The sequence below is a fragment of the Sus scrofa genome, chromosome 5, assembly GCF_000003025.6.
Source record: "Sus scrofa isolate TJ Tabasco breed Duroc chromosome 5, Sscrofa11.1, whole genome shotgun sequence".
NCBI classification, from domain to species: Eukaryota; Metazoa; Chordata; class Mammalia; order Artiodactyla; family Suidae; genus Sus; species Sus scrofa.
The window spans coordinates 20,231,141-20,247,725 of NC_010447.5; the positions used below are offsets into that span (position 1 = coordinate 20,231,141).

At 38.5% G+C, this 16,585-nt stretch overlaps 1 protein-coding gene across 1 annotated transcript; it reads right to left on the reverse strand.

The window, feature by feature from the left end:
• Window positions 375–1,513, reverse strand: LOC100737467 (olfactory receptor 9K2-like). Its single transcript, XM_005663868.2, has one exon. The coding sequence runs from the start codon at window positions 1,323–1,325 to the stop codon at window positions 375–377; it is 951 nt and encodes a 316-aa protein (XP_005663925.2). The 5' UTR covers window positions 1,326–1,513.

Below are 16,585 nucleotides of genomic sequence, written 5' to 3' on the forward strand. Positions count from 1 at the left end.
TGGTGTTACCTCTACCAAATAAATACTTATCCACCTAACATATGAGTTTAACTCAAGATGAATAATACATCCCAAACAACAACCTTTAAGAGTCAGGAGCAAAGAGTGAATACAGTTTTCCTCTAAACCAATTACATGGCAATCCTTACCTTTGCCCCAAATGAAGATGAAGCACAGAGAAAGTCATTTCACTCCAAAATCAACAGCCAGACAAAATATATCCAAAAGGAATTCTTTGGCTGTGAGAACATGGAGTTCAAATAAATAAACTCCCTTAAGAATAAATATTTCTAAGATCATTGGTTTTTTTTTTTTTTTTTGAGTCAGTGCTTCCCAAATTGTTATAATGCCAAGGTCTTTCAGTTCTATTACTACTAAAATAAAGTGAAATAAAAATATTTTCCCCCTAAGATCTTTCCCAGAGCCTCTTTGACATCTTTGTTTCTTAGAGAGTAAATCAAAGGGTTCAACATGGGAGTGACCAGGGTGTAACACAAGGAGGCCACTTTACTCAGCTCAGGATATCCATCAGGGATGAAATACATAAAAATGATGGCACCATACAGTACACTCACGACTCCTAGGTGAGAGCTGCAAGTGGAGAAGACTTTCTTACGCCCTTCAGCGGAGCGGATTTTCAGAACCGTGGACACAATATACACATAGGACACAACAATGACAATTATGGTAGGGAAAATGATAATGATGCACAAGAAAAAAGAAACCATCCTATGAACATAGAGATCAGAACAAGAAATCCTCTGAAGGGGACGGTAATCACAGTAAAAGTGGTCAATGGCCCGAGACGCACAAAAGGATAAAGTAAATGTCATGCTGGTCTGAAGAATGGAGCTGATGCAGCCACAAAAGTAGGAACCTGCCACCAACTGAGTGCAGAGACGTGTTGACATGTGGACAGAGTAGAGCAGTGGGTTGCAGATGGCAATGAAGCGGTCATAAGCCATGACTGCCAGGAGAAAGCCCTCAGTCACAATGAAGAGGGCAAAGAGAAAGAGCTGGGTCACACAGCCTGCAAAGGAGATGGTCTTGCTCTCAGACCAGAAGTTGATCATAGCCTTGGGTGCAATAACAGACGAATAGAAGAGATCAACGAAGGAGAGGTTGCCTAGGAAGAAATACATTGGTGTCTTCAGCTGGGGGTCAGTCATAATAACGGCCATCATGCCAACATTCCCCAGAAGGACCATGGTGTAGACCAGCAGAAAGAGCAGGAAGAGGAGAGTGTGGAACTCTGGGCGGACCCTGAAGCCTACAAGAATGAAGTCAGTCACTCCTGAGTGGTTGCTTGTTCCCCTGTCCCCCATGCCAATGGCAGAAACCTGCTGAGAGGCACAAGGCAAAATCAATGAAACTGTGGCTGTGAGTCTAGTGCCATAAATCCTCTCTAAACTGTAGAAATCAATTATTTACAGCTTAATGAGATACTGCATATAAAACAATTTTAAAGTCAAGAAGATGCAGGAATTTGGATTAGCATTCACTAGGCTTCTGAAACATTTATTCTATTGAGCAGTGAAAGCAATTCTTTGGTTATTTTATTTAAATCATACCTTTGCAAGGAATTCAGTAAGAAAGTAGCCTATTTTCTTGTGTAATTTTACTAACATTCTGAATTTCTGTTCTTAGTATATTTACATTAACATTATGTTTATCTAAATTAGTATTACTCACAAAATAAATTAGGAACATTACATTTTCTCTAAAACAGGAGTAGTACATATAATATCAATGACAGTGTTTGTTGCCATTATGATAGACAAGTCAATATTTGAATTAGTATACAACACTAATAAATATATTTAAAATATTTTTTCCTCATTACAACCTCAATTTATTATTTCCATTATTACTGTATCCATCTTTGAAAATAGAATAAAATAGGTAAGTTATTGGTATGTTAAATGTATAAACATCAAAAAATCACTAAGCCTAGAGAAAACAAAATTATCTAAAGCTGTTTCCAAACATATCTTCATTTTCTCAGATCAAAGCTGTTCCCTCAAATAAATGCATTTTTATTGACTCATGATTAATATTTAATTGCCATTAGTAATTTTTTAATTAAAAATACCACAATCATTTAGCCCTCTTTTTGAAGCAGAGGGAGAAGGTGGTGGCCATTCCAATCCTTACACAGCAATGAATGACTCTACCAAGGCTGCATCAGTTCAAAGGATCTCACTCTTCAGGCAGGGCAGGCAAGCTTAAGAAAAATATGCAAAGGAAAGGTCCTTTCTTGAGTTCTAGTATGCTTTATACATCATAAATTAGGAATAATAGGGTAGCCATGAATATTTAAGGCTATCAACCTTGTGTCATCCAGAGTCCATGGTCATGAGCGAGAGCATCAACAGTGGTAGGTATGATGGCCTTAGTTATTTTTAGGCCTGTGAAACCTGCTTCAGGATATATCAGCACTGAGGTTTTGCTCATCCTCTGTGATGGATTCTACTGGGAGAGGAGCAATCATAAAGTCAATTATAGAGACACAAGTACAGGCTCTAGGGCTGCTGTCTATGAGGACACTGACAAAGAAAAACTTTGTTGTAATGGCCACAAGCAGGCAAATTGATAGGCATAGAGAAACACTGAAAAGTTTGCACTATTTGAGAAGTTTTAAATAAATAATTACTTAAAATTAGGTAGTAAATTACTTTTGCTATGATTCTAAAAGGCAAAAATCACTCCTTCAGATTATGGTTTCCCTGTATTTCTTGATGCAGATATATTTCATGGTATACAAATTCCCTCTAAATCACAAACTCAAAGTTAGATAATGTTCTGCTAATTTTATGTTTTCCTATATTTAAATAGGTTAGATAATATAATGGAATAAATGATTATATTAAATAAAATTATTTTAAAAATCTCTAGTAAAGTAGAGTAGTACTTATATTTAAAATTCCTTAATAGCTAATGTGTGACTGAAAGGCTAGATTAAAACCAGAGACATTATAATCTATTTAATAAGCCTAATATTATAAGGATGTAATTTTTCCTAAACATTTCCATAAGTTAATTATAATCATATTTTTAGAAAATCCCTTTTTAATTAAAAATTATTTTTAGAATTTATCTGGAATTGTTTTGATCTAAAGGTTGAAAAATGATATGGGGTCAGAGCTTCTCTTTATTATAATACAGTATTATTAAGAGTTTGGTCAGTATAGGAAAAGAAAGTTTAGGAATGTTAAACAGGAAAATATTAATTAGGTTGAAATGAAGCCTATGAAATTTGGAAAGTCTGGAGGAAATTCTAGCTGAAACTCTTGTAATGACTCTTAGAACAACATAGCCCTAATTCACAAGGGAGGCTACTATTGTAGGTACAACTTAAAAATATAGTACTGTTAACTGTGATCCAAGGATTAGATATATAGAAGCAAAAATATGCCACTACTTTCTCATCCCTCAAAAAAGCTTCTTTAGAAAGTTGGAGGCTCAACAAGGCTTCAGAGAAAAGTCCCCAGGTTTCCACAGCTTCCTAACTGGTAGAAAAGTCAAAAGGAATAGAATCCTCATTGATCCCAAACCACTGTGCCCTTCCAAATTCTGAGTCTGTATGGATGTAACTGGTGTAGTAAAATCTGTGTCAAGAAACTTAGTAGGAGGAGACATTTTAATCTTTTAATATCACCAACTAGAAAGCACATGGAAAAGAGCTTGGTATCTAATCTGTAAAATCTACCAGAATCCAATATATTTTTTCTCATTCCTAAACTTCCCACAGTACCATTAGCAATAACAACATTCTACTGCTTATGAATGCGTAAGAAACACTGACATTCACAGTAAATGGGATAAACCCTAACAAATTCAAAGACTGAAATCATTAAAGGTAAGGTTTGTGTTTTTGTTTTTGTTTTGCTTTTTAGGGCCACACTTGCGGCATATGGAAGTTCCCAAGCTAGGGATCAAAATGGAGCTACAGCTGCTGGCCTATGCCATAGCTACAGCAATGTGGGATTCCCAGCCCTCTGCCAGGGATCGAACCCTCGTCCACATGGATACTAGTTGGATTCGTTTCTGCTGCGCCACAATGGAAACTCCTAAGTGTATGTTCTTTGACATGGTCAGCTTAATAACAGATAACTAGAAAGCATGGACATTAAAAATAAACACCGCTTAGAAGTCCATGGAAAAAATTAAATCAAACCACATTTTGATTTAGTTTGAACTAAACTGTAATAAGTTATGATATATATAAACTTCTGTGGTGCAGAAAAATAAACACTTGCAGGATACATAAAGCCCTATAAGTAACTATTATAAAGGAGAAAGGCAGGAACATAAATAGATTGTCTATCTTAATAACATGAAAGAAAAAACAGGCTGTCAAAAAAAGTAAAAAAAGGTAAATAATATAGATAAAAATTAGTTAAATGGAAATGTATAGACAGTATAGGATGTTTAAAGGGATTACTATTGGGTTTTTGAAAGATTAGTAGGATGATAAAACAACAGCCAAATTAGAGGTAATACAGCAACAATGAATTGCGAGCGACAGAAGTAAAAAGGGGCTATTATGACAAATCCTCCTGTTATTAAAAAAGAGTATTGTAAATATTTTTATCTGAAATTGATGATATTTAAAATAAAGGCATTTTAAATAAACATAATAATCTATAAATGATAAATATAATTTTTTGGCCGTGCGTGTGCCATGTGGAAGTTTCTGGGCCAGGGATTGAACCTGCACCACAGCAGTGACCTGAACTACTGCAGTGATAACACCAGATCCTTAACCGACTGTGCCACAAGAGAACACTGATAAATATAAATTTTAATATTTCTATTAATTAGAAGATACAAATTACTATATATAAAATAGGTAAACAACAAAGTCCTACTCTGTAGCACAGGAAACTATATTCAATATCCTATAACGGAAAAGAATATGAAAAAGAATATATAAGTATGTGTGTATATATAATATGTGTGTATATATATATAAAAAACTGAATCATTTTGCTGTACACCAGAAGCTAACACATTGTAAATCAACTGTACTTCAATAAAAAATATAAACAAATTAAATATTTTAAAAATCTATTAAAGAAATTAAATTTTTATTAATAATCTTCCCATGAAGAACGGCCCTTGCCTAAATAGTTTCACTAGTGCTTATAAGCCCATCCTTACATAAACTCTTTCAGGAATGGCCATAAAGGAAATACTTCTTCACTATATTTATGAGTCTGGAAAAAGTTTCACATAGAAAAGAAAAGAAAAAATAGATAAATATCTCCCAGAAGCTTTAATTCAAAAGGTCTAAACAGAATACTGACAAATAGAATACACATAAAGAATAATAAAATCTCACCAAAGTGTATGTTTATAGTACAAATGCAAAGATCACTTAACACTTAAAAAACGAATTTAATATGTTTCCACATCTACCTATGAAGGAATAACTACTACAAGATTTGCTTATGACAAAAAAATCAATTCTGGAGAAAATATATGAATGAACTGTTTTCAATTACTGGACAATGAGCAGTGAATGACTATAACTCCTTAGAGAAAGGAAATATATTGTTAGCACTATGACCCTTGAGCAGGGGACAGTGATGGAAGCAGAGCCTGATGTACTCAGAGTGAAGGAGTTGGGGGCTGAATTTTATTATTTTATTTTAATTTCCAGAAGCTCAAATTTTTAATCCAAACTTTAAAAGGTCAACCGGGCCCATACAAAGGCTGCTGGAAGCCCTGGTTTCTATAGGGTTGCTAAAGGGGAGTGGGCCACACGCCCATGTGATGGAAGACTGGGATGAAAGTGAATGGGTCATGAGGGGAAGGGAGAACGAAGGTGGGGCACACAAGATGGGGGAGGGGAGAGGGACTATTGATGAAAATATTTTTGTTTGAAAATCGCATCAAAGTAACAAACCTGACTTTCTGGTGTTTGCAGTTCTCCTGCCTAAGTCTGCCCCACTAAATTAGAGCAAAGAGCACCCCAGTCCATACTTTAGTCAGCCCAACACAGACCTCTATCTAAAAAACAACCAGGAGAAAGACCTATTTGCTTCCACATTCACAGGCCCACCAGGCCCAGGCCCCAGCCCAGCCCCAGTGACGAATTGCCACCTCCCACCACAGCCACTGAGGGTCTTTAGGGCGCCTCAAGAGAGATCTACAGGAGTACTGCTGCCTGGCCCATGGGCAGGTGCAGCCAGACACTGGCTTGGTTTCAAACATTCAAAAGAGCTGTCAAAACAGCAAACTGAGTTTCACAGAGGACACCAAGGTTTCCTTGGCAACATCCCCAATGGATCCCTGCCTTCTTTCATGAGGAGACTTGGAATACTCATGACAAGGATTCTGACAATTGTTGAGGCTGACTGTGTGCAGATCCTGACCTCCCTTGACCTTGCATGGATAAAGGGAGCACTATGGTGCTTGTTATTACTATTATTAATTACTATTATATTTGGCTGCACCCATACCATGTGGAAGTTCCTGGGCCAGGGACTGAACACCCACCACAGCAGCCAGGTGGCCTGTATACAGAATTATAAAGAGAAATCCAAATTGTAGCCTTAGATTGCTAATCAGTAACAAAATATTCTTCTCATCCTAGTCCTGCCCTGAACTCACAGAGTGAGAGGGAAAGGAAAAAGTTAGGCTAGCATTCCACTTCCCTGGTCCAGTTCCGACCCCAGCCCCCAACTCAAGACTCCTGCAGAGACCACTTGGCCACTTAATCAAAGACAGCATGTCCAGTCCCCACTCCACCCTCCAGCTGTCACTCTGGGACAGAACAGTGCTTTAAGGCCTATATGCATTTTCTCTGAACTAGGAAAGCTTTTAAAGAGAACCAGAAAGGGATTTTTAATCTCTACCTTCAGGCAAATAGTTCAGGCAGCAGCAACTGCACCAGAAATAGGAGCCAATCCTCCCCACTGCCCCCTCCACCCCCCCCCCCATGTAAAAGGCAAGGAAGCAGGGGAGGAGACAGCAGCAGGGAGGAGCCACTGATCAGAGGGCTGGGAAGGGGCCCTGGCTGCCCTGTTCCTACAAAGCCTTCTGCCCTAGGCCCAACTGTCACAAAGGCGTGGAAGAAAGTAGCTGAGCTTTCTCGAGGCCAAAGATTCTCCTACCCATATCCTGGCCACCACCAACTGTGGCACTTCCGCTAAGGTGACCAACAGTTTTTTTTTTTTTTTTTTTTTTTTTTTTTTGTTGTCCAACAGTTTACAAATCCCTTCAGAGGTCTTTATCTCCACCTCAAATGCAGGCGGTAGGGACCATCGTTTCCATTCTACAGATACGGAAACTGAGGCACGCGTAGATGAACAGCTAGGATCCATTCCAAGCATACATGCCTTTGGGAAGTCTCAGAGCCTCAGCTGAGAAAAGTCCCTGGACCCTGGGAAGTGCTGGACTAATAGCAAACCAGGAAGGCTCCCAGCCCCGGGTCCTCTGGCCTGGCTCCTTCAGCCCCTTCCCAGCGGGCAGGCAGGCAGGCAGCAGGGAGAAGCCCAGGTGGAAGTCCACTCCCAGCGCACGCGCGAACACTGCTCAGGTTTGGGGCTGCCTGTTGCTCCAAGTAAGAGGGGAAATTTCACTGTCGCGAAATGGGCCTTTCATTCTCCCCCCCCCCCGCCCCCCATGAAAATCCTCCTACTCGAAAGGATTTCCAGGCTGGGATGCGGCGCCTCCAGCCAGCCCTGAAGGGTCAGACTCTCATATTCATGACGCCGCAGGAGAGAAACTTTTTCGGAGTCTGGCGGGTCCCGCGCCCACTGCGTTTTCGGAACGGGGATAGGACAGGCCTGCATCACTGAACCAGAAAATCACCTCCCAAAGCCTCACTGCGGGTGGGCTGGGCATCTCCAGGCCCGGAGTCTGGATGCCAGCTGGCGGAGGGGTCCGCAATGGCGGCCACTCGCAGAGCGAGGGCCTGTGGGCCTGAGACCCGCGCTGCCCCGCCGGGGCCGTCCTTACCTTGCAGGCCTTTGGAGATGCGTCCGTGGTGCCAGGGACTGACGCGTCGCGACGGCCTTGTCGTCTGAGGCCTTGTGAGGCCCAGGAAGACAGCAGCGGGGCCTGACGTGATGGTGGTGGTGAGGCCTGTCGCTGCTGACTGCGCTGGACATGCTGCTGCCCAAGTCTCGGGTTCTGGCCTCCGCCCCGCCGCCCGCCAGAGGCCGGCTCCAGCATGCCTGGCCGTCGATAGAGCTGCGGGAGCCGCCTCTGCGCGCTCCTAGTCCAGCAGCAACAGCTCCGGGAGCTCTGGGTTCTCGCGGAGCTGGGTCTCTCGGCGCGCCTGGAGCTCACGCTGCTTCCGCGGAGAGGGGCCACCTCGTGCCACGCGGCGCTGGCGTGGTGGCGCCCGAGGAAGCGCTGCCCCCCGCACGCCAGCTTGACCCCCCTCCTGCCGGTGGTCGTCCAGGAAGCCGCAGATTTCAGGCAGCTCAGGGTTGGCGTCCTGGAGCCCCTGGTTCACGTCGCACGCCAGGCCGCGGGGCTCGGACAGGAGGCCCGTCTTCCAGGCCGTTGGCGCTGCGGATTCCTCGGCGGTGTCACAGGAGCTGAGCCAGGTGCCTGAGGAGGAGCCGTTCCAGTTTTCTTAAAGGTCTGGTGAGTTTACTATTTAATAATTTCTTCTTTCAGTTTTCTTTTTCTGTTGCGATACAAAACTCCTTAATGACTGGTCAGGAGACATTTATGTCTCTTGCAAAGGGAATGGCCAGTGCTTTGGTTTTACACCCCAAGAGAGAATTTCTCTCAGGACCCATCACGGGTATATTTGTTGGTTTAATCAATTTTTAAAAAGTACAGAAAAACTAAAGAAAAAGAGGCTGCTTTTTTTTTTTTTTTCTATTTGCTCATCTTAGCAAATTTAAGTCATGGTGTAAACAATGAGGAAATGCAATCCACGTTGCAGACTTACTCCTCATTAAACTAGTATTTGCTTGTTCGCATACTTTTGTTTAGTCGGGAATTACTTGATTTCGTTTTTGGTAGAGGGTTTCATTTACAGGGGTGTAAGAATCATATGCATTCATGGACTGCCTTATATATGTTTATTTGCAAAACTTTTAGATGGTTGTAGTTACATTTCTTTTTTTTTTTTTTTTAAAGTTTCTGTTGAAACCAGAAATTTGTTTATGTAACAAATGAAGTGACTTTAAGTCTGGAGAATTGTCATTTTATTTTCATGATACTGTGTTACTGTGGTTTTTCATGGTGTTCAATGAGTTGTTTCTCTGCTGGTGCATTTGAAGTAGTGACCTTCCTTCGGTAGATAAAGCTGCTTTTTAAAAAACTTGATTATATTGATTTAACAAGTTAGTAATTAGAGGTCTTCTTGATTGTTTTCATTAAGTGGTACTGTGGCACCAGTTTTCAGTTTCTCTTACCTGAAATGCCTCTGGTTATTAAAGAATCGGCATTTTCCACCCTCCACCCCCTCTGCCAGAGGTGTGGCCTGGTGCCCTCCTGGTGGCTGCTTGTGCCTCCAGGGTCACTGGTGTCTTGCTGCTGCTGGTGTTGCTGCTGCTGTGGCTGACATTACCACCTGGGGCACTGGGCTGCTGCCTTTGGGGTCTCCAGGGACACAGGCTCTACCGCCACAAGGGGAGGGCAGAAGTGCAGGGGGAACTGTGGTCATGGACCCCTCTGCTGCGTCTGGAGTTGTCAAGTTCACAGGTTCTGCTGCTGTGGGCAGGGGGCCAGAGTCATGGGTGCCTTGGTGGCCAAAGAAATAGGGTTGCAGGCTCTACTGCTGCCTGATTTCTGTGGCTGCAGATGCTATTGCAGCCTGGAGGTCTGAGTGAAGTGTGTCACCTTCCCTGTTACTTGGTTCTCTGGGACAGCTAGGGATCACGAGCACCAACTCCTGTCATGCCCTGGTTCTGCCTCCTCAGTGTACTCCAGTCTACCCCACTTTTGAATATGCAGATGTGTGGAGTTCTCTGCTGTCCCGTTGTGTTGAGTAGAGGCACATTTGTTGAATGATGGATGTTTTACTGGTTGTAGATTGAAGGGGAGACACATGGTGAGCCAAGTGCTCATTGAAATGATTGTATCTGGTGTATCTTGTTAAAACTTTGATTTTAAACTTTTTTAATATAGCATTTTATAGCTGTGGCTTTTAAAGGCTTAAGCTTCTACCCCCGCCGTATACGGTACTCACCATATTCTGAAATGATCTCATTTACAATACTTGTTTAGATACATTATTGTACTTTACTTTTGCCATTTTAATATCCTCGTTCTTTCTATGTTTTTTTTTGATATTTTTCTATAAAGTAAAAATTACCCACTCACTTTCATCTTTGAGAAATGTAAGCCTAGGAGTTATTTAGAATGGAGGACTTGGACTAGATAATTAAAGATTGAATTCCAATACTAATTTGGTGCTTTGAATCTAAATATAAGAAGAGGAGTTCCCATCGTGTCTCTGGTTAACGAATGCGACTAGGAACCATGAGGTTGAGTGTTCGATCCCTGGCCTCGCTCAGTGGGTTAAGTATCTGGCGTTGCCGTGAGCTGTGGTGTAGGTCACAGACCACAGACGTGGCTCGGATCCCACGTTGCTGTGGCTCTGGCGTAGGCTGGCGGCTACAGCTCCGATTAGACCCCAGGCCTGGGAACCTCCCTATGCCGCGTGGATATGGCCCTAGGAAAGATGAAAAAAGACAAAAAGAAAAAAAGAAAAGAAAAAAGAAATGTAAGCCTAAATTATATGTATCACTTGTGTTTATATATAGGAATTTATTCTCCCTTTATGTGTTTACCCTCTCCCATTTAAAATGTAATTTCCAAATATAGCTGATCTATATAATATCTATTTAGGACTACAGAAGACAGTATTATAATTTTTTTTCAACCGACAAATATAGTTAGAAAACTCAACAGAAGTAAAGCCTATTGTATTTACTCACAATATGGTATATCATCCACATATATATTATACTTTGGATTTCAGCTTTTCTATCTATTTATAAATCAGATTTCCTTTTCCTCATCAAAAATGTAATTCTCTTAAAATGAAGAATTGCTCACATTCATCATTATAATGTATTTTACTTCAGTTTTATAATTTTTTTATATTTTCTTATTTTATGTATGTTCTATTTTTTATGTTGTTTTAAAGAAAATAATACTTCTGCTATTTTTGAGGAGTATAAACCTATATTACCTCTCTTGTGTCTATAATTAGCAAATGTATCACATTTTTACCTTTCAACTTTAGATTCAACAAATTATTAAAACTCATCTTTTACTTTTAGAAATAGTATTGTTCTTTCAGCCTTGTAAACTTACACGCATCTGTCAGTTGTTCTTCTGTGTAAACAAATGATCTGGAATGCAACAGAATTTTTCCAGAAAATATTATTGTATCATTTAACATAATAGAAATAGAGGTCATTGCAATTTTATAGATTTTAAATTATATACTTTATATGCCCATATGTAGAAAAAGTTTATTATTTTAATTCTTAAAAATCAAGTCACACTTATTAGAATCCTGTATTTCTCTGTGCTGTATCATATTTTCTTTTGCATTTTAAATATGTCGTAATTATTTTTGTTTCCTACAATAACAACTGAATGTCTCCTTAGCAGACTATATCCTATTTTCAGAGGCTTTCCAAGGGCTTAGAGTCTCATTTTGACTAAAAAATTTCATTTATTTAGACAATGTAAAATTAGTAAGAAAAAAATTTTGTAAAACATGAGGAAACATAGTAAAAAAATAAGTAGAATGGTCTGATCCAGGCAAGGATGTGCAGAACTGCTTAGGATTCCTGTTCTGGTTCCAAAAGTAAACACTAGCTGCAGTTTGCTGCCATCTGGTGGCTGTTGTCCACTCTAACTCTAAGGCAAAGACTGTAGATACTGTAATAGAATGGAACTTCCAGAACAATGGTTCAGAATTCCAGTTATATCCTAGTTAACATGGTTTCCATCCCCATCATATAGACCTGACCAGGGGATGTTGGTTGGAAGTAACTAGAAATGTCAAAGCTCCCAACACCTTCCTGTCTCGGAGATGAAGTTGTCTCTGGCATTGTCAGTCAGTCCTGTTTTTCCTCCCCTCCTTTTGTTCTTTCTCTCTCTCTCTCACACACACACACACACACACGAAGTATATGTGTGATATAGTAAAAATGTTGGCTTACATATAGAGTACTGTGTTTTACATATGTTAACATACTTAATCGACATAGCAACTTTATGAGAAGGTAGTATTGTTATCTCCAGGCTGCAAATGAGGAACATAGGGGACTGGAAAAACAAATAAAATAATAGAGATTGTGAAAATAAGAAAAAAAATATGTTTGACACTCTGTAGTGGGGAGAGATTATAAATGTTAGTAGAGTCGATATGTAAATATTTGAAGCTTAGTAGATTTAATGGAGTTCCCTGGTGGCCTAGTGGCTAAGGATCCCGTGTTGTCACTGCTATGGCTCAGGGCACTGCTGTGGCATGGGTACAATCCCTGGCCCAGGAACTTATGCATGCTATGAGTGTGGCCAAAAAAAAAAAAAGATTAATAGATTTAAGTAAAAACTCAAAATGAAAACAGTTTGAGACAATAAAGATATATTATACAAAAATACTCAAGTGACTGTAAACAATAATAGGATTTGTTATAGAATTTTAAATTAGTTGGTAGCTATCATAAGGTATTTTACAAAAAGTTTAGTATGCACAACAGATTTATAAAGTAAATACATATAATGCTAATAATGTATGAAGTATTATTATTAGTTGATTGAGTGAAGTATAGTAGTAGATACCTTGCAAATAAGAAGGGTTAAAAAAAGGTCACATATGTTTTTTGTTTTCATTGACCAGTTATTCTTGACTTACTATGTTTAACTTATTCCTAACAATTTTAGATTAGAAAATTTTTTAGTTTGATATAAATTATAAAACCTCTCCATTATATAAATGTACAAAATTTTTAAACAAAATTTTTAAAAGTTTTTGTAAAATCTCGTTTCTTCAAATATTATATATGTAAAATATATTATAATCTCAGAAGTTTCTTCGAATATTATATATAAAAAATATACTCTCCACTTTTGGGAGTTCCTGTTGTGGCTCAGAGGGTTATGAACCCGACTAGTATCCATAAGCATATGGGTTCAGTCCCTGGTCTTGCTCAATGGGTTAAGGATTTGGCTGTGGCATAGGCCAGCAGCCGCAGCTCCGTTTCGACCCCTAGTCTGAGAACTTCAATATGCTGCAGATGCGGCCCCGAGAAACAGCAAAAAACAAACAAACAAAAAAACACACCTCTCTAGTTTTATGCCATTCTTTAAAAGGTCTTTTAGTACCCAAGATGAAACTGTACATTTGAAGTGAAAACGTAAAGAAACTAAAAGCATGCCTGGGAATTGAGAATGAGCCTGGTTTATATAAGCAGCATTTAGTGATCTCGTTTTAGTATCCATTGTCCATTGGCATCAGAAAAATAAGAATGAATTAGATTTATTACTTGTTTGTGTTGAATAAAGACAGACATTTCTGAAAGTGCTATTTGTAAGACAATGCAACAAAGATGAAAAATATACTTTCAGAAGAATCTTTATAGTTAATAAATGGCTTTGATTGAGTGAGAATATTGCTATTCTGCCCAGAAGCAATAAGACCAAATTCACTGGTCCTCAAACTTCTATGTAGGGACTAACTTCATTAGAGTCAGTTAAGAATCTTAAATAAAATACATAAATGAATGCTCCCTGCACTCATCTCCTAATAGACAATTTTCAGTATTGAGACTAATTAAGAATGAGGTGTGATCCAGGAATCAGTATTAACAGCAAAGCAAAACAAAATCTCCCAAGCTGATTCTGAGATATGGGGAAGTTTGGTAAACACTGACCTAATTGACCTCCAGAGCTCTTTTTAGTTTTCAAAAATATCCCACATTTATATATGTATATATATATAATTCTAATTTACTTTTTTGTTTTTAAGAATAGTGATATGGCTAGATCAAAGGATGTAGAACTTATGGTAGGTAAAATGCAGCGCTTGCTTATGGTAGGAGGAATTTTCAGTTCAGTCTTTGCATAATATAAAGATATTTCTTAATGTCAAACTGGAGATTCAGTCTAAGATTCTCTTGGCTCTAATAAATAAAAATGAAGTACATGATACTTAGAAATAAATAGATCTACTTTTAGTGTTATCAGATAGTTGAATAAATATATACTGTTAAGCATGTTTGCAATTAACTGAGGTTTTTTTTGTTTGTTTGTTTGTTTTTTGCTAGCACCTGCTGCATATGGAAATTCCCAGACTAGGGTTTGAATTGGAGCCGCAGCTGCTGGCCTATGCCACAGACACAGCCGCAGCTGCTGGCCTATGCCTCAGACACTGAGACCTACACCACAGCTCATGGCAACACCAGATCCCCAGATCCTTAACCCTTTGATCAGGGCCAGGGATTGAACCCGCATCCTCATGGATACTAGTTTGATGCATTTCCACTACACCACAATGGAAACTCCCAAAATGAGCTATTAAAATTCTTCAGTGAAGCTCCTTTTGGGATCTGCTGGATCTCAAGTAAGGTACCTGATTTTTAAAAATCACAACTTTTTCTGAAGATACATACTTAATTTAGCAAAACCTTTTTCTGTTCAGTCTGTCATATATCTTAATGAGCACTTTCTATTTCTCAGGCTCTACCTATTTCATGTAATTTATATACATCACTTAATTTAATCCTTTCAATACTATCCTGTATTGGGGTAGATGTTCTAAGACATGTTTTGCTGATATGAAAACTGAGGTTCATGGAATTTGAAAAATTAACCCAGTGAGTGCAAGATGTGGATTAAAACTCAATTTATGTGAATTAAAATGCTACAATTGTAACTAATAAGATACTTTTGAATTCATAAAAAATAATTAACAGAGGCAAAGTCAGTTTCATTTTTTCTGACTTTATTGTACTTTTAATTTTATAAAAATTTCCATTTAAAGTATGACTTCAACTATGATATTAAGTTCCAAATGGGACTTTTTTTTTGTTATTGCAGAAATTAAAGACATTAATAACACATATTTATGGCATAAAAATTCTTTCCACTTGGATTGAATTTTTCAGATATATTAAAATTATTGATGTTTTATCTACGTCTTCAGTGTTTGCTATTAAGCATTGATAGTTATTTAAAAAGCGAAAAACAGAACTTGTGCAATACATATTTTGTTTTCCCTGTGTATTCGAGTTAATGTCTTTTGTTTGATTAGCAATGTATGCAAAGAAAAAAACACTTCTCTGAAAAATTAATCTTGCACTTCAACCATAAAAGTTTACTTCCATATAAAAAGAATAATCATGTATCTAAGATGTTAATATTTGACTGTAAAAATAAAAGATGTGCTGACGTTTGGCTGCCAGAAAGGGAGCAGAGCTACTAGCACTCAGTTAAGTAGTAATGGAGTTGGTGGTAGAGGTTGAAGGGTATGGGGTTATTGTAGTGGTAAGAATTGATTTGTCATTTCAGAAGACTTTCTTTAAGATTGGTGCTTCATTCCACCTCATGAAACGCTAATCCCTTGTTTCCCAGCTTTTTCATATATAGAAGAATGCTTTAAGACAGCCAAATTAACTGCATCTCGGGGTGGGAAAAGTAATTGACCTAAGTTTTCACTTGATAACCATTACTACAACAAAAATAACTTTTAGGAGCTTGTTTGCTTGTTGGTTTATTTGGTTAATATTTATTATGCATTTAGGATGCTCTAGTAACTGCAAGTATTGCTTTTCACACTCAGTTTCGTGTTATTCTCACAACAATCCCCTAAACTGGATATTACTTCCCTTTGATGGAAGAGGACTTCAAACCATTGAAAAAGAGGTGATCTTAGATTCATTTAACCTGAAAGAGGTAAACTTTGGACTCAGTCCATTTGATTCCAAAGCTCTAAAAATGTCATATAATAACTCATAACATCACTAACCCAGATGTCCTTTGCCTGTCCACATTTACTATATCGTATTGACATTAAATATATTAGGAAAATTATATATGATATATTTGGGTACTGGTACTTCCAAAAGTAAAGCTATTTTGTCAGGTGTGTTGCTAAGACAACCTCATTTCCATTAGCATTTTTTTTCTCTCATTTGCAGCAACATGGATTGACTTTCAGCGTATAATGCCAAGTGAAACAAGTCAGACAGAGATAAACAGACATTGTATATCACTTATATGTGGACTCTAAAAAAATATGACAAACTAGTGAATATAACAAAAAAGAAGCAGACTCACAGATATAGAGGACAAACTAGTGGCTTCCTTTGGGGAGAGGGAAGAGGAGAGGGACAATACAGGGGAAGGAGAGGAACAGGTACAAACTACTAAGTGTAAAATATATTGTACAACAAGGGGAATAGAGCCAGTATTTAATGATAACTCTAGATGCAGTATAACCTTTAAAGTTATGAATTGCTATATTGTACACTTGTTACTCATATAATATTGTACAGCAATTAGACTTCAATAAAAAAAAATAACCAAAAGTGGACAAGGCTTTCTGTAAGGTCCATGATCATCCAATCATTTTCTCAGACTGGTCTCAGCT